The sequence below is a fragment of the Silurus aristotelis genome (assembly GCF_946808225.1).
Source record: "Silurus aristotelis genome assembly, chromosome: 5".
In the NCBI taxonomy this organism is placed as follows: Eukaryota; Metazoa; Chordata; class Actinopteri; order Siluriformes; family Siluridae; genus Silurus; species Silurus aristotelis.
Genome location: NC_139578.1, coordinates 4,369,633 through 4,388,819, shown reverse-complemented (window position 1 = coordinate 4,388,819; position 19,187 = coordinate 4,369,633). Strand labels below are relative to the sequence as shown.

At 37.1% G+C, this 19,187-nt stretch overlaps 1 protein-coding gene, 1 long non-coding RNA gene and 1 pseudogene across 6 annotated transcripts in view; 2 read left to right on the top strand and 1 right to left on the bottom strand.

The window, feature by feature from the left end:
- Nucleotides 1–15,124, top strand: part of LOC310726375 (uncharacterized protein) — an 89,224-nt gene extending 74,100 nt beyond the window's left edge. The window contains exons 3-5 of one of the 3 annotated variants that reach the window (XM_083541896.1): nucleotides 13,465–13,563; nucleotides 14,328–14,387; nucleotides 14,473–15,124. In XM_083541896.1, coding sequence (XP_083398022.1) covers nucleotides 13,465–13,563; nucleotides 14,328–14,387; nucleotides 14,473–14,735 — 422 coding nt within the window. In that variant the 3' untranslated portion in view covers nucleotides 14,736–15,124. Of the gene's footprint in view, nucleotides 1–13,464; nucleotides 13,564–14,031; nucleotides 14,208–14,327 lie in introns of those variants that run through there. The other 2 variants (XR_014533702.1, XR_014533703.1) reach the window with 2 other exon arrangements.
- LOC310726399 lies at nucleotides 10,038–13,217 on the top strand. Of its 2 annotated transcripts, XR_014533729.1 has the most exons (4): nucleotides 10,038–10,105; nucleotides 10,272–10,455; nucleotides 10,833–10,945; nucleotides 12,766–13,217. It is a non-coding gene; the product is annotated as an uncharacterized lncRNA (long non-coding RNA). The 2 variants fall into 2 exon arrangements; XR_014533730.1 differs by having other exon boundaries at nucleotides 10,046–10,455.
- Nucleotides 15,125–17,658: 2,534 nt separating the features above from the next.
- Nucleotides 17,659–18,810, bottom strand: LOC310725757 (hatching enzyme 1.2-like; annotated as a pseudogene). The gene is made up of 4 exons: nucleotides 18,695–18,810; nucleotides 18,388–18,531; nucleotides 18,182–18,299; nucleotides 17,659–18,044 (listed from the first exon to the last, which is right to left on the bottom strand). The product of its transcript is annotated as a hatching enzyme 1.2-like (transcript).
- Nucleotides 18,811–19,187: the final 377 nt, after the last annotated feature.

Below are 19,187 nucleotides of genomic sequence, written 5' to 3'. Positions count from 1 at the left end.
AGCACATTTATAACATTTAAAGCTTTTATTTGTTACAGCTTAAATATCCATGAATTTACTGAGCAGCTCATGAACTATAAGGATTTGGACTTGGTTTAGACTGTAATTAATGTCAACAGTCTGCTACAATGTCTTAGGACCACAGTTTGCATGAACAGTCTGCATTTAAGTGGCCATCAACTGAACTTCACACCTCAACAATGATGGAACTATAATAAATGGTAATTCAGAACAGATGAGGATGGGTTCCCTTTTCAATCTGTTTCCTCTCAAGTTTTCTTCCTCATACCATCTCAGGGAGTTTTCTCCTTTACACTGGTTTGCTTGTTATAGATAAAGTTGTATCAAACGTCATTACCCTTTTGTCTCTGTGAAGCTGCTTTGGGACAATGTTCATTGTTTAATGCGCTGTACAAATAAAACTGAATTGAACTGAATTTATTGCCTAAACAATCAATCGAGCAGGATTCACCTAAACAAACAGCAAACTCTAGACATTTACAAAATCACTAACATTTTAAATGGTAGGTGGGTTTAAACTAAAGGTACAATGATGTTGATTTACAAATCAGGAAAATAAATTCTGAAGATCAAAATCATGTGAAAACTGAATCATTTTACTATATTATATATATATATTATTTTACTATATATTATATTGAGGAGGGTGGAAAACATTATAATTAATGCTGGGTTTTGCATCAAGTGACTTCACAGGTCACAAAAATATTCATTCGATTATGATAAAGAGTTTGTCATCAGTTTAATGTGATCACATTTCGCTGTGACATTTCAGAATGACAAATTGTGGTCACATTCAACTGTCACCCAGTAGCACTGGACTAAATTTTAATTTCACTGTCTGAATTGTGCCTATATAAATTGTGCATCAGACCCCCATATATTAGTATCTATCTTAAATAAATAAATTTTAAAAAATGATCAATTTAATCTAAACAAAGACACCAAAGTATGTGGAGACTTACAATATATACAGCACAGGCCTCCAAAATACACTGATCAGGAATAACTTTATGACCATCTGCCTAATATTGCTTTTATTGCCTGCTAAACCCAGTCCTGACCCGTTTAACATTAACAGCATTAACTTATTTAGCAATTTGAGCTTCAGGAGCTCGTCTGTTGGATCGGACCACACGGGACAGCCTTCACTCCCCACTTGTATCAGTGAGCCTTGACTGCCCACCACCCTGTCACTGGTTCACTGCTGTTTGTTTATCAAACCACTTTCAAAAGATACTGACCACTGCAGACCAGAAACAGCCAACAAGAGCTGCAGAGCTGCAGAGCTGCAGATACTCTTACCCGAGTCAGCCTTTATCAAATCTCAATTCTTTACGCAGGCCCATTTTTCCTGCTTCTGACACATATTGAACAAAATGTTCACTTGCTGCCTAATATATCGCACCCACTAACAGGTGGCATGATGAAGAGATAATCAGTGTTATTCACTTCACTCCTCATAATGCTATAATGTCAAAATGTTATTTCTGATTAGTTTATATGTGTGAGAGTTAAAGTCAGACACATTGTGTTGATCAGGAACAGTGGAATAGTTGTGTGTTTTATTGGTGTTACTCTAAAACAGCAGCATTTCCTGGGTTTGGCCTTCTAGAGACGTGTTCCCTCATGTGTAAAGTTCAGCACATACAGCACTATTATACAGAATCCTCACAGAGCTGTGTTCAGAAATGACTCAACTCTACACCTTACTGTACATAGTGAGACACACACCACTGATTCTCACTGTAGTTACAGGTCATTTATATTTACTTGTTATTTTTTAGTAATAACTACATATTTTATGCTTTAATTTATAAGTTGATGTCTTTATTTATTTTCATCTTTGAAGCAGGCGGTTTTGCAGATTAGATTTTCCCGACAGATGAAGATGACAATGTTGTGAGGAAAGAAACAGACACTGTTATTCTGAAATGTTCATATGAGACAAACAGCGATTTAATTGTACTTCACTGTTACAAACAATATCCTAACAGCACACCACAGTTTTTACTGTATAAAGGTGTAAAGTCAGCAAGTGGTTATGACTATAATCCCAGTGGATCTCGATTCAAAGCAGAAACAACCTCAGATGCTACTGAACTTATTATTAAAGACCTACAGATCTCAGATTCTGCTCTCTATCACTGCGCTCTACAAGTAGGAGCTACACAGTGATACAGAGTCACTGAAGGACTGTACAAAAACATAAACCACAGAAGATGACAGATCTTCTTTACCACTTTGTTATCAGTTAACCACAGACACATAGGGGGAAAAGTGTGTTACGTTTGCAACTGAAATAAATAGAAAATAAACGTAAACAGATAAACATTCATCACAGGAAATGCACAAAATTAACATTCCCTGTAGCCCATTTTTTTATGGTGCACTGAAACATAGTGGTAAAGATGAGGGGGGAAAACCTTGGTGTAGTCACTTCTATGAATTCAACCCCCTGTTTTAAAACACATTCACTTTTTTTCCTCCAGAAAGTAATTTAACAGACTTCAAAAATATGTATTTTATAATATTATATTGTGTTCCAACAGTCGAATGTGAACACAGTTTGTGGTTGTATTTCAGCAAGACATATTGTATTTACATGAACCTGTAAAACACTAACACTCCTTATAGCACATGTAAATCTCACACAGCTGTCTGAGAAACACACAATGTCTTTGTGCTCAATATAAGTAATAACTTCTTACTTTCTGTGTGGGAGCCTCAGAACATAGACATCATTTTAAAATCTCTAAATGGGAAATAGCGAGTAAATAAACAAGCTTAAAATAGCAATTATTAAAAATGGTTTATACAATGAATTTATGCAGGTAAATTACACTGAACTCTTCAAATCAATGTTGTACTTTTAATAGTGTATGTTGATGAGTGTTTTGACAAAATAATAGGAAAATTATCATCTGCTTCCCTTCATCATAATCTTCTCAGTATAACAAATAATAAAGAAAAAAAGCTAGAAAGACTCAGTTCACTGTGACTGATACTGTGTAGTGATGATCTGTACAGAGTTACACTACAACAGCAGCACTTCCTGGGTGTGGTCTTCTAGAGACGTGTTCCCTCATGTGTAAAGTTCAGCACATACAGCACTATTATACAGAATCCTCACAGAGCTGTGTTCAGAAATGACTCAACTCTACACATTACTGTACATAGTGAGATACACAACACTGATTCTCACTGTAGTTACAGGTACTTCATATTCACCAGTTTATTAGTTGTATTAAATAACAACAAATGTAATTAAAAAAATGTATTTATTCATTGTGTTGGTTATGTTAACAAAAGATATTCATGATTATTTTTTTCCTTATTTTTCTTTACAGCAGGCAGTTTTGCAGATCAAATTGGGCCAACAGATGAAGATGCCAATGTTGTGAGAAAAGAAACAGAAAATGTAACTCTGAAATGTTCATATGAGTCAAGCAGTGAATTTATTTGGCTTCATTGGTACAAACAATATCCTAACAGATCACCACAGTTTTTACTGTTTAAAGGTGCAAGGTCATATAGTTCTGCGAGCACTCCTAATGACACTCGATTACAGATACAAACAACCAGAAACTCGAATGAACTAACTATCAGAGGTCTAAAGCTCTCAGATTCTGCTCTCTTTTACTGCTCTCTAGCCATAACAGCACAGTGATACAAAGTCACTGAAAGGCTGTACAAAAACCTAAAGCTTGTGAAAACCACAGAAAATGACAGATATTTCCTTTAACCACTTGTTATCAGGAAACCACAGACATAAGGACAAATGTGATAACATATACAACTGAATCAACAGAACAACTGCACACCGTTCACACTGAATTCAAAAATGTACATTTTTAATGCAGCAGAATATATAATTTAAAGAAAAACAATACATGGCCATTGTATCATGTTACTGATGCACTTCATGTGGAATTAATTAATAGATTTCTGGTCAGATTTTCCACATGATACATAACAATCAGATTCCAGCCATTATAAATCATAGTACTTTGGATCATTAAGTACATCGAATCGGAAATAATTTTGTACTTTTACTCAAGTGCAAGTTTAAAGGAAGCACTTTTACTTTACTGTTGTAATGTTTTACCTACTGTATCTCTTTTTACTTTTACTCAGGTACATGGTTTGCGTACTTCGTCCACCACCGCTCGAGTCTATAATGTACTCAGAGACATTAACCTTCAGTAACTATTAATATATTCAACCAAAAGTGTAAAGGTTTATTTTTATAATCTTGTTTAGGCTGTGAATTAATCTGAGAATTACTCATTCTTTAATACTTCATGACTTTATGGTAAGTTTTCTTGATTTCTTCTTGTTGAACACAAGGTGGCACAGTCACCAATCTTATTGTGAGAAAAGTACTAGAGCTTAGTTATGTGCAGATCGATCCTAACGCATTGCTATTTTTATAGTATATAAATATTTATAATACTTAAATAGGAATGTCAATGAGAAAACAATAGGCCACTGTGGCAATACCAAAAATATGAAAAAGCATCTAAAAGTAAAATATAGAGCAGGACTGAGTACAGTTGAGGAGAGCAGAGGAGGTACTGTAACACAGACAAAACCCCCATCTTCTGGATTGAGGCAGAGCTCTCTAGTTGATTCGTTTCAGAGAGCTATACTTTATACCATACAGATTGTTTTAGATATAAAGATAAAACAGTATTTCATGTGGAGCAGAACATTACACTGCATATGAGTATAAATATTTCAACTGGACATTTTTTTAGCAGCAAGATTTTTATGAAAACATTTTTTACATATTTCATTGAAGTATCGGTATCAGTATCGACAATACTTATCTTGAAAGTTCTTGGTATTGGATCGAAAAGAAAATGATTGGTATCACCCATCCCTACTAGAGCTCCACACAACCCTGCTTACATTCACATTGGTGTCTCTGTTATGTGATGCTGTGGGGTGGAGCTTCATGAACCTTTATAATGTTAACATATTACAGTACAGACAAATCTGATCATTCAGAAAAACAGAAAAATATCTTTATTCAGCTAAAACCATTCATCATGTTCACTGTTATATTCATGTGTCTGTGGCTTGGTGAGTTACACACTGACTTTTTGTTACTTTAGAAATCTTAATAGTGATTTATCAATGTGGGTGAGAGTCAGATTTATGTCGTTTTGGTTTGATTATGTAAAAGTTTAAACATTGTTCTCTTCTCTATGACAGGTGACTCCATTGCAGATTCAATAGAGCCACTTTTCACTCATAAAGCTGTAGATGAAGGTGATGATGTTACTCTGTCCTGCAAATACAAAACAAGTGATACAACCTTCTACCTGCACTGGTACAGACAACATCCAAAATCTAAACCTGTGTTCCTTCTTTTTATTTATGATGCAACTGGAGGAAAAAGTGACTCAATTCCACCACGTATGGATGTTAAAGTTGATAAAAATAATAAACAAGTGGATCTGATCATCTCCTCTGCTGCTGTATCAGACTCTGATCTATACTACTGTGCTCTAGTGCCCACAGTGACAGGAAATCCAGCTGCACTGTACAAAATCCTTCACTCTGTCATGTTATACTAAAGACTGCCAACAGGGGGAGACAGTAGGTTAAAGTTTTGCTTATTTGCTTTGCACCTTTGAGATTGAAGGTTCTGAATCTCACCTCCACTGTGTGCAGTGTTGGGCAAAGTTACTTTTAAAAGTAATGCATTACAATATTGAGTTACTCCCCAAAAAAGTAACTAATTACGTTGCTTAGTTACTTTTTATGGAAAGTAATGCGTTATATTACTTTTGCGCTACTTGTATCTCTTTCACGCCTTACAGGTGTAACAGGTGTAATATAGATAATTGCCATTAAGAAATAAGTTATATTAGGGCAAAAGACATCTCAAACATTTAAAATGCTTAATAACATCTGAGAACAATAAGATGATCGAATAACTTTTGACCACAAGGCTGAACACTTTCCAGTCGCACTTCTGTACACTGCTTTTCAATCTGCCTTCGCCGTCAGAAATGTAACTATCGTTCGTGTTTATAAGGTTGAGGGTGTGGGCTGCACACCGGTGATGTGGAGGGAGAACATACCTTTCTCTGTCATCTCGTAAAACTTCATGCAATTCCGTAAATATGACCTCATCCTCGTCTACATCATTCACTGCTTCATCATCAGCTTGAAACATTCTGAACGCTTTTACAAAGTTTGCGCTTTTATCAGTGACCGCGGCAGTTTAAAACTTTTATTCTGAGCAGTCTATAGATCTGCAGTGGTGGAAAGTCTGCAAAAGTTTTCTATATTTCTGTCTCATTTTCCATATATACAACTTTGCACAATGTTGCATATATTCAACATTATAACCACACACACACACACACACACACACACACACACACACACACACACACACACACACACACACACACACACATCTGTAGTGCCGTGCTTTGCATGCAGATGTTTTTTTTGTTTTTTTTTAAGTGGTATTTTTTGCAGTTGACAAGAGCTTTTCACCAACACATAATCTACACTTAACCATTATTCCTTTCTCCTTTTCCTCGACTATTTCAAAATAATAAGAACACTTCCATCACAGTAATGTAATCCCTAGCTTGCCATCTCCGCTTCTGACCAGCTTCTGTTCACGCGGCTCGCACGTATGAGTGCGCGATTCTACGTGACTACGTTCATTTTAATTCAGTATTTATTTTTTTATGCAAAATAATTTAACTGAAAAGTAACTCGCATTACTTTAAAAAAAAGTAACTCAGAATTAGTGTGTTAATTTATAAAGTAACGCGCTACTTTACTCGTTATTTCAGAAAAGTAATATTATTACGTAAATCACGTTACTTGTAACGCGTTACCCCCAACACTGTTAAAGGATAGTATTTGGACTGAGTAAATAAAAAAAACAGGAACCAACCAGAGAAACAAACAAAATCTTGTCTTTCTTCTTTCTCCACAAGATGGTGCAGTGAGCTGACAAATTGTGCACCAAGTACTAGTACCCTGCTCACACCCAAAACAGAAATACTGATTTCTTTAATAAAAAGCACTACTGTGTACAAGAAATAGACTCAAACTGTTCTGCAGTTATTGATAAATAGTAATTTTAGTACTTAGTCAAGCACCTACATCTGAAAATGTCTCCTAAGAGCCTATTTAGAGGTTTCACATCAAAAGCGGTGAATTTTCAATTATAAACCTTTACATTGTTCATTGGTAATTATTCTTTTTCACACTATATTGATAAATAAATATTGATTTGTGTAAATTCATAATACAATCACCAACATGTAAGTTATATTTTGATAAAATGTAGTCTGATCATCTGTTTTGTGGGTGAAATGTTGAATTTTTTATTTGTACATGCATAATGTGATGCTGTGGGGTGGAGCCTCATGAACCTTTAAGATGTTAATGTCATAGAGCACAGAAAGATCTACAGAAAGATATTTTCATTCAGTTAAAACCATTCATCATGTTCACTGTTATATTCATGTGTTTGTGGCTTTCACTAGGTGAGTTATACACCGAATCTTTTTTTACCTGGAGATTAATTAGTCACTAATTTGTTTTTTTCCGACAATAAATCTGAATGTAATATAACTTGTTTGTTTAAAGGTTAAAATGTATTATGTTCTCTTCTCTATGACAGGTGACTCCATGGCAGATTCAATAGAGCCACTTTTTACTCATAAAGCTGTAGGTGAAGGTGATGATGTTACTCTGTCCTGCAGATACAGGAGTGTTTCACCAAACAACCTACAATGGTACAAACAATATCCAAAATCCAGACCTGAGTTCCTTCTTTTCATCTATCTAAGTGGAGATACAAGTTCCCTTCCACCACGTCTGAATGCTACAGTTAAAAATGAGCAAGTGGATCTGATCATCTCCTCTGCTGCTGTATCAGACTCTGCTCTATACTACTGTGCTCTGCAGCCCACAGTGACAGGAAATCCAGCTGCACTGTACAAAAACCTCTACATGGTTTTGTTGCTGAGCGAGTGAACAGTCAGGCTCTATTCTGTACTCAAGCTCAGGGTTGTTCATTGAAAGATACATTTCTGCAGAAAGGGGGCAGCAAAAAGCTACTATTTTCTATAGGAACTTGTCCCTTTCAATTAGAATATACACATATACTCAAAACTGTTGTCCATTTGCAAACTTTCAGAGGTGGAAAAAGTACACACATCCTTCACCTAAGTAGAAGCACAGGACTCATGTTTTAAAAGTTCAAGTTCTGGCTACACTTTTCACTCAAGTTAAAGTAAAGAGGTTTGGGTTCTTGCATGTACTTAAGTAAAAACAACTACCTGTTTTAGTGTCATGCTGGTAACTGGACCTCACATAATATAAATCTAATAATAATACAAAATCTCAACTTTTGTTGCCTAATGAATGCATCCAGGCTGAACATCCACCATATAGAACACAGGCAGAGAAAAGAAGATGATGATCAGGTGATCAGGAATGTCTCTGTTCTCAGTCATGTTAACATCACTGACTCCCTCTGTCTCATCCATGTTAACCCCAAACTTCTTGTTGCCTTCTGACTGCTCATTGCTTCGTAAACTAGTCTATGTCTGTGGTGTGAGAGCCAGGAAATGATACACCAGTGGTAGATAAAACAAGGCTGCACAATGACAAGAAACAGGTTAATGGGCTGGAAACGGCGGGTAAAGAGACGAAAAAATATTGACATTTCACCAGATAAATTTAAACTAAATTAACGAGCCTGTTTTAAAAATCTAAGTAAATGTAACATTTATCTTTATTTATAAATGTATGATTTATTAATTGGGGATTTGCTTTAATATATTAAACAAAAACTTATTACATTTTATAATTTGGAGTCATTTTTTGTTCATGTTTAATTAGAAGCATGTTGTTACAGTAAGTTCTAGTGAGCATCAAGTCATTTCTATCACTTAATTATATTACAGTGTGTCCCATTTGCTACATTATAGCTTTAGTTATTACTAATTAGACCATTTGCACCATGATTTCTGAAGAGGAATTCACACAGAGTGTAAATGTTTCAGTGACAATTGGGAGTGAAGGATGTTTTCCTGAACAATCTGACAATAACTGAGTTACAGATTTCAGTGGGAACTTAGTGTAAGTATATATACAGTAAAGGCAGTTATAAAGGATCAAAATCATGTGGAAACAGAATCATATTCCAAACTTACCTGCACCTGTTTAATTATTGTAATCACATATAATAAAACATGTTTAGAGTTTATTGGTTACAAACTGAAAGCAAATAAAATACTAAAGTTCAACCATTTGTGATCTCTTCAATCCAAACTTTACTGTATTTTATCTCTATATAGTATATACTGTATTTCTAACAATTAATTAATGTACACTGTTGACTTCATTTTTTTTTTTATTGGTGCCTTTCAAATTATACAACAGCAGCAATAAATAAATTACAAAATAATTAACAAAATAAAATTACATAGTGATGTATTTATTTTTTACTTAGTAGAAATGTACATTAGCTATAGTTAATTTTGCTAGTTTTCACATTGATAGACGCAAAATGTATTTAAAAAAAAAACAGAACCTTATAAAACAGATTCTTTAGTATCAGGTGATATAAGTTTTGGGATTAATTAAAATATCAAAGCTATTGTGTCAGGTGTTACTGATGCACACTATGTGGAACTGATTTGTCTTTTAGTGGTCAGTTTTTTTTTTTTTTTACCTCATTCCATGTGATCAATTTTCTTTCCTTCCTTCATTAATTTTGTTAATTCATTTTCTCATTCATGTGTTTATGATGTATGTAGATACAAATGCATGTTACTCTGCTGGTTGTAAATTTGTGAACACTGAACAGATGGAAAGTTGATTTTGAATTTGAACATCACTACAAAATGGCCGACACTCTAAATAGTGCACTACGTAGGGGATAAGGTGCAGTTTCAGACACAGCATGTGTCACCTTTAATCACCAGCACTCTGATGACCTGCACCTGTACTCAATCACAGATAAAGTATTTGACCTTTTTATCACCACCACCTCACATTTGTCTTTATTGCATTTTGAGACCAAACCTTTGTATGTTAACATTTTTTTACTTGTCAATTTTATGTTTTGCAATTTCCTGAGCACTGATTGTGTATTAATCCAGATTTTTGCTGAATATATTACTATCTTGTGTCTGTCCCTGTAGCCTAAAAATGATTTTGTTATGGGTCTGTGCTGTTTTCTGGCGTTTGCTCAGTCTTTAGCTCTCTGCTGTTATATATAGTTGAAATCACCTATATATAAAAAAAATGGGACCAATGAAGAGCATGAACCTGACCAGAGGAGGCAGAGACTGAGGATTAAAAGCAGCAATGTGAACGTTGCTAGTTTTGCTGTCTGCTAGCTTTGCTGTAATGCTAGCTCACTTGGTTTGAAAACAGGTAAGAATGTGTGCACCTATAGATTCCACCATGTAGGTCCCATCACTGTTAAGACACCCTAAATTAGAGGGCAGGTGCCACACCTTGTATTTTTAAGAGTGTAGATTAGTGTAGTCTGCTAGATTATTGTTGTTTGTTAGTTAGGTTAGCTTTCAAAATACAGCCTAGAGCAGTCCTTTTTCCTGAGTTCATTTCTTTGGCACTATCAATGTTCTCTTGCCTGTGTAAATCTAGTCGTCTTTTCACCCTTGAACTTTGTGGCATTCTGTTTAACCACCTTTACACTTGACCATTTAAAGCATTAACCACTAACGTCTGGTTCTTATACTTTTATTCAAACAACCCACAACAACTAAATTGTTCCTGCACTCCCCCAGGCTTAGCCAGAGTGGGAACTTAACCAGCATCAAGGATACAAATGAAATACTCTGACCATGATCAATAAATAAGATGCCACCTATCTCTCCAACCAAATTACAGGAAAAGACGTGTAAGTAAACTTTCTTTTACTGTTCTAAATATCCATTCAATACGTTTTAAGTGTTTATTTATTTTTCTTTGTTTTACCAGGAACATGATCAGACCAGGACTGTAAGTAATGTAATCATTTTTTATATATAATCAACTATAAATGTACAATTTCTATTACATTTTTCCAGTAAGTAGGTGAAGCAAGATTATGACCACTACATAGACTATACTACTACTTTTACACTGCTCTGTACAAAACTTTAGGTCTGATTTGTCAAATTCAGCATAATGGTTCAGTCCACTGTTCCAGACTTTACTCAGTCTGATTGTTGGAAAGCTGTAGATATTTGATTGGGTTTTTTTCCCATTACCTTAATTTCTAAAACTCAGGATGCCTGAGGAATGGAGAAGGAGTGTGCTGGTACCGATCTTTAAACATAAGGGAGATGTGCAGACCTGCAGTAACTACAGGGGAATTAAGTTGATCAGTCACACCATGAAGTTATGGGAAAGAGTAGTGGAAGCCAGGCTGAGAGAAGAGGTGACCATCTGTGAGCAACAGTATGGTTTCATGCCGAGGAAGAGCACCACAGATGCCTTATTTGCTTTGAGGATGTTGATGGAGAAGTATAGAAAAGGACAGAAGGAGCTGCATTGTGTATTTGTGGATTTAGAGAAAGCGTACGACAGGGTGCCGAGAGAGGAGTTGTGGTATTGTATGAGGAAGTCAGGTGTGTCAGAGAAGTATGTGAGGGTGGTGCAGGACATGTATGAGAACAGTGTGACGGCAGTGAAGTGTGCAGTAGGTACGACAGACTGGTTCAGGGTGAAGGTTGGACTGCATCAAGGATCGGCCCTGAGCCCTTTCCTGTTTGCAGTGGTGATGGACAGGTTGACGGACGAGGTCAGACAGGAGTCTCCCTGGACTATGATGTTTGCAGATGATATTGTGATTTGTGGTGAGAGTAGAGAGCAGGTTGAGAAGAGCCTGGAGAGGTGGAGGTATGCGCTTGAGAGAAGGGGAATGAAAGTCAGTAGGAGTAAGACAGAGTACATGTGTGTGAATGAGAGGGAGGGCAGTGGAGTGATGCGGTTGCAGGGAGAAGAGGTGGAGAAGGTGGAGGAGTTCAGGTACCTGGGGTCAACAGTGCAAAGTAATGGAGAATGTGTTAGAGAAGTAAAGAAAAGAGTGCAGGCAGGGTGGAGTGGGTGAAGAAGAGTGACAGGAGTAATTTGTGATAGTAGGGTATCTGCAAGAATGAAAGGGAAAGTTTATAGGACTGTGGTGAGACCTGCGATGTTGTATGGATTAGAGACAGTGGCATTGAGTAAAAGACAGGAGATGGAGCTGGAGGTAGCAGAGCTGAAGAGGTTAAGGTTTTCGTTGGGAGTGACGAGGATGGACAAGATTAGAAATGAGCTTATTAGAGGGACAGCACATGTAGGATGTTTTGGTGACAAGGTGAGGGAGGCGAGATTGAAATGGTTTGGACATGTGCAGAGAAGGGACACGAATTATATTGGTAGAAAAATGCTGAAGATGGAGCCACCAGGTAGGAGGAAAAGAGGAAGGCCAAGGAGGAGGTTCATGGATGTGGTGAGGGAAGACATGCAGGTAGTTGGTGTGAAAGAGGCAGATGTAGAGGACAGGGTGATATGGAGACGGATGATCCGCTGTGGCGACCCCTAATGGGAGCAGCCGAAAGAAGAAGACCTTAATTTCTAAAACAAATAAATCAACATTCTGCTTAGTCACTACATATACATAAATGATATGATCTGTAAAGCTGGGATTTGTACCATATTGAGTAATAATTATTTGCTGTCTGCATCATGCAGGCCATGTTAACATCCTGGGAAAGAGCGAGTGGTGCTGAACAAAGACCAGGAAGATGGTGTAGGATCTCGGCTATATGGACAATGGGATGCTTTTCACTGTTGTAAACAGGAACGTGCTTCTGCTCCCTGAAGGCCAGCAGAAAGTATAAAGTAGCGCTGCTTCTTGCAAACCATTTGGGTCCTCACCCAGGAGAGTACTTGGATCTACTAATACATGGATATAAACACAGACATTGGAGCATTTTTCGTAAGTTCACACAAACATTGCTGTTTATATACACAGCATATACAAACTCTCCTTAGTTCACAAACATTTACGAATATGAACAAACCTGGAACAAAGTAAAATTTTGTTCGGAGTTGAGAAAATTCAAAACCGAGTAGAGTAGAGACTAGCGCTAGCTAGCTGTCGACCATAACAAGTCTACATGATGCCCACTGGACTAGGGCGATTGAATAAAAAAAATTTTGTATTTTTTAATTATACTAAATGTTGTGCAGTGTTTTGATTTTTTGTATATATTATTGTTTTTTAGTGTTTATAGCTCTAACATCATATATAGAGATGCGATTTTTTTTTTTTTTTTTTTTTTATTTTTTATTATATAAACACCAAATATTTCACTGTCGTAATGTGTGTGAGAGAAACCGACCAAAAAAAAAATTAATTCTTCCCTACTTTGTTTCCCCTTTTGTTAGTTTTGCCTGCAGGTAGGAGACTAGTGGCCTTTCCCCAAAAGCTTGTCTTTTGCAGACACCAGCAGGTCCCCTACGTTCAGAAAATGGTTGTGGATCCATGTAAGTACACAAAACAAAAATGACCTTATTTGGAAATTGTCAATCGTCTAATATTGTACTGCTACTTCCACAAACCTGCTCTGGATCCCTTAATATCAACCACCAATAGAAATCACTTCCAAACTCCAAAATTATAACCTGTGACTTCAAAGCAGCATGTTTCTTTTATATTTTCTGTAGTTTTTGTTATTGTGAACCACAGTAAACTCTCAGGGGTCTTGGAAATGACTGCAAAGATGGCAAAAATATCCTACCTTCAAGTTCAGTTATATTGAGTGACTTTAAGAGGATGCACATTATTTCCACTGGTGTCCCACCAGATTCAGTACTTGGTTTCTTTATTTACAATAGAGTTCTCTGAAGTCATACCTTCACATAGGATTTCATAGAACTGATATGTGGAATAAAAATCCTAGAGTGCACATTTGTATGGTATTTTACAAATGTTATGCATGTATAACATATCAGAAATATTGAGTTGGCAATATTAGTATTACTGATGGTTAAAAAAAAAAGTTTATTTAATTGTGTTATTAGCATACTTACCCTGTCTCTTTCTATACTTAAGATCTGCATGAGTCCTCTTGATGCCCTACCTTTTAAATTAAGTTTTGTTCAATTAAAGACAACTCTGTGCAGCTGGGGTTGGTGGAAGTCTTATTATCCCAGCTACCACTAGTGTTTACGTTGTTTTTTACTGATTATCTTGTTTGTACTCGCTGTTGAAAATACTATATGGGTTGTGTCTCTCCCTTTGAGTGCAGGTGAGGATATGTTTGAGTTTGGAGCTGGAAGCCATGGAAAACCAGATCTGCAACCTCCAGGTAAGGCAGCCATCCTACTCACACCATCTCAACTCCATGTGTTTCTTTGCCCCGGACTAGCAAACCTAGGACGTAGCTCGCCCAGGTGGTGGTCCCTCCAGCACTGGGGCACTACGGATCCTTGGTCCAGCACTGCAAGATGCAAGCCAAGCCCTGGTTGAGGACATCTCCTCGTCTGCTGACTTCGAGATCTCCACCCAGAATTGCTTCGTTTATGCTGGCATGATCGACCCCAGGTGGAGGCAGATGGAGATCCGGAAATGCCTCTTGGTTGAAATGGTACAAAGCACATTTACCTACAACGAGGATTGTTTCAGAACCGCTTCCCACATAGCAAGGAGGAATTGAGAGGTTCAGTAGGCTTTTTGCTTTAAATATATGCTACAGTTATGGTGTCAAGAACACAAACTACTCTTTTCTGATATCTGGAATGTTTACTGAAAGTGTGTAAGTCTGAGGAGTGCACACCTGAGCAGAAATGGAGTGGTATCCCTCTAACATCAGGAACTGAGAATGAGCTTGGACTGTGATAACTGTCTACAACAATGGCTAAGGACAGCAGTTTTGCAAATGTTTTGAGTTTTGTACATCAAGATTTCTTTCTCATACCAGCTCAAATGTTTTCCCTACCACAATCACCACTAGACTGCTTAATAGGGGTAAACTTGGAAAACAACAAAAACAATCCCAGGTTCCTTTTCAGTACAGTAGCTAAATTAACAAATCAGGGCTCTGAAAAATGTTTCATCACAGTTTAGTATTGAGGACTGTTATTAAAAAAAACATTTGTGGCGGTCCAACCTCGGACAGCATCTCCTGACACAATCTCACCTAAAACTCCACAACTACACTGGTTTGCATGTATAGGACAGGTGTGATGTTATTACCAAAGCTAAATCAACATGTCAGTTAGATCCCAATTCCATCTAATGTATTGAAGGAAGTGTTACATAAAGTTGGTGAGACTCTTCTGAATATTATTAACTTAACTTATAAACCTAATTGGGATCCAAACATGCTATTAAATTGTACCCATTTCAAATATCCCATTTATGTATTAGATTTTAGAAAAGGTTGCTGCTGCCCACTTATTTTCCTACTTACAAGAGAACAATTTCTTTGAAGCGTTTCAGTCAGGTTTTAGGCCCCATCATAGCACAGAAACTGCTCTAGTTAAAAACACTAATGACCTGTTTTTAGCTTTAGACCAAGTCTTTTTCTCGATGTTTTTTACTAGATCTTAGTGCTGCATTCGACACTATAGATCATGATCTCCTCCCAGATCACTTACAAAATTACATCGGCATTCAGGGACACACGCTAACCTGGTTTAAATCCTATGTCTGATCGTTACCATTTTGTAGACTTAATTGGAGCGCTATCCAGGTTAATGCTAGAAAACTTATGGCATGCCACAAGGTTCAGTTCTAGGACCCCTGCTTTTCATAATATACATGCTTCCCTTAGGAAATATTATTAGAAGGCATGGAATTCAGCTTTGTGCAGTGCCAGTATCATAGCCTCTCTCATTGCTTTAAAATATCTAAATATCACTTTGATTTCCTGCATCCTTTACTTTCCGTTGGCTCTGTCTCGTCTATTTTTGCTTTCGGAAGAGCACTTTTTTCCTGTTTAAGGGTTCGAAAGCAGTGAGCGGAGGGCATTCCCACCAGAACTACGAACACGCATTACAGTAACCACATTAAGGTACGTCATTTCTCTGCTATGGCAAACATCCAGTTCATTCAGTGTGTGAAGTGACATGTTTAGTCAGTCTTTCTCCGTTGTTAGCGATAATTTTGTGAGAATTGTAAGCTAGTTTGTTCTTTGACGGAGAAGATCTTGGCATTAGAGGAGCACATCCAGAGTCTAGAGAGGTGTTAGAGCATGTCCAGGTTCTGCAGGGGAAAGTCTGGATGCCCTAGGTGAAGTTAATATTCCCCCGACTCCGGCATTACTACAGGCCAATATCAAACCTCAAGCGTTGTTGGAATAAAGCGAACAGCTCTCTCTTGGCTGAGATCTTATTTGACTGATCGCTATCAGTTTGTTGATTGTAAATTCTCCACACTCTGAGGTGAAGTTTGGTTTCTGCAAGGATCTGTCTTAGGCCCACTGCTTTTCTCTTTATATATGCTGCCTCTGGGTGAAATTATACATAAACATGGTATTTACTTCCATTGCTATGCTGATGATGCGCAGCTGTAAATTTTAGCAAAGCCAGATGAGAGAGAGATCAGCTTAACAATGTTGGAGTGTGTAAAGGACATTAGACAGTGGATGCTTAATAACTTTTTTTTCTGCTCAACTCGGATAAGATGGAAATATTTTTACTAGGACCACATGCAGCTAGAAGCAAACTTTCTGATTACGTAGCATCTCTGGATGGTGTTTCTGTCTGTGTGTACAGCAGTCAAAGACCTTGGTGTTATTATTGACCCTAGTCTTTACTTTGAGGCTCATGTGAATAATATTACCAGGATCGCCTTTTTTCACTTTAGAAATATTGCTAAAATAAAAAATATGATGTTACAGGATGCAGAATAAACTAGTTCATGCTTTTGTTACATCTAGATTAGAATACTGTAATGCTTTACTGTCTGGGTGTTTGAGTAAGAGCATAAATAAGCTTCTGTTAGTTCATAATGCAGCAGCCAGAGTCCTCATTAGATCTAGAAAATGACCATCACCCCTGTTTTTAATCAGTCTACACTGGCTCCCAATAAAATCTCGCATTGATTTTAAAATACTACTACTGACGTATAAAGCACATAACAGTCTCGCACCGCAGTATCTGAACCTTTTTATCAATATAATCCTCCATGCCTACTTGGATCAAAATTAAATTAAAATTTATTAAAATAAAGCAACCTGATCATTGAGGCACAGCCTTGATCAGAGACCAATACCAGTTTATTTACCACTTTAACCAGCGTCGCCTCTGTATTTTGATGTAGTGTAAATCCTGACTGATGCATTGCATTATTATTCTTATGTAGTCATGAGTAAAACTTGTGCTCCTATATTATGTTAAGTAATTAGACACCGCTACATTCCTGTTAAACTGATACCAAATTATATTCAGGTTCAGACATTGCTGATTTGACAATAATTGTTGTAGATTTGAGTGTAGGAAACAGATTTGTTTAGATTTGTGAAATAAAAGTACATAGTAAGTCAAACATGATTGTAGCCATTTTATTGCATCATTACATACATAGCAATATGATACTAAAGTAAATTTAAATCAAGGCTAACATTCTGGACATGTTTAGCAATTGTAGAGAATGTTGATCTTCTTATTGTGGATAGTGGAAAGCTCTTGTCTCTGTCCAATCATCACAGAAGGATCAGGAATAGGGGTGATGGTGTCCAGACCATTGATGGAGAAAGCTGTATTTCCATAGTGCATCACAGAGGAGTAGTCGTACGGTGTGTTAAGGTTGTTGGTGTTCTTCAAATAAAAATTAGACTGTTGTTGGGTCGATGTTTTCCCAGTTGATGGTGACATATTTATCACGGTCGCTTCTAACGTGCTCGTGGTAGAAACCGAGTGCATGGTTCAGCTCGTGTTCGACAACGCCGTGGTAAACACAGCCGAACCTGCTGAGAGAGACGACCTGAGAACCGCCTGTTTTGCCCACATCAGAGTAGCAGCTGAGAGAAAAGAGAGCAGATGTGAAGAACTGACTATGACACTAATGTCAACATACAAACGAGAATTTATAAAATATAAAGAATGTCAGTCATAAAAAGCATGTATAGGGAATGTTAAACAAGTTAATGGAGCTCACCCATCATTGCTTTTGATCCTGATTAAGTCAGTTTCATTTGTTCTGGGAACAAAACGAATGCAGGTTTTGTTGTGGAAACTCGCCATGGCATTGGCAATTACAGTTGTATCAGAAGAAGCTGTAAAGAAAATGGCCTATACATTAATAAGAAATAAGTAAAGATGTGATGTACCTGAGTAATGTGAATTAAACGATATATTACTTACAGAAATCTGAGCTCAATGTGTAAGGAACCTTCACCAATCCATTTGAAGACTTTTTCCAAAAACAGTTGTTGTTGTAGAGGCAGACCAGAGCGTTCCTGCTTCTTTTTGCGAGTATGTCTCCCTCCAGCAGCACTTCACTGGATCCTTCATACAGAGAAACAAAAAGTGATAACCTGCTGACAGATACAGTTCTTTGCCGATAAAATCACTGATGCACACAACATTGAATCAAAAGAAATAACATCTTAGAGCAGGTTCTATTCTCAAATGTACATCAAGTGTGGTTGAGATCAGCAAGCTATCAGACCTTTGTTGATGGTGAGAATCCTAGTTGTCATGTCCTCCCCGTCAGGTTGGGTGAGAGAGCGATTGCGAGAAGCCAAGCATCAGGGCTATAATGGAGATAGAAGCTCTGGACTCCATGATGATTCAGTGTGTAGAGATGATCTGGATGCTCCTTCACCATTGCTGGATGACTGCATGCTGCCATACCTGACGTTTTATACACATGGACACACATCAAAACAACATGGTGTAGAATTTTAGGAATTAATGGAAGCCATTAGAGTTCATTGTCTAGTGTGTGGAACTAAAGGGTGGACCCTCTGAACAACACTTACTTTAATACGGTACTGAAGCTGTGCTGGATTCAGGAGATTCTATACTAATGGACAGTGTAGCTCTTAATGTTTGATTATTTGTCTATGTTGCAGTGTCAATACCAAGGGAGTGACTTGTGTATGTTTAGGACTTACTGTTTACGTCAAGATAAACAACCTGGAAATCTTACAATGTGTTTT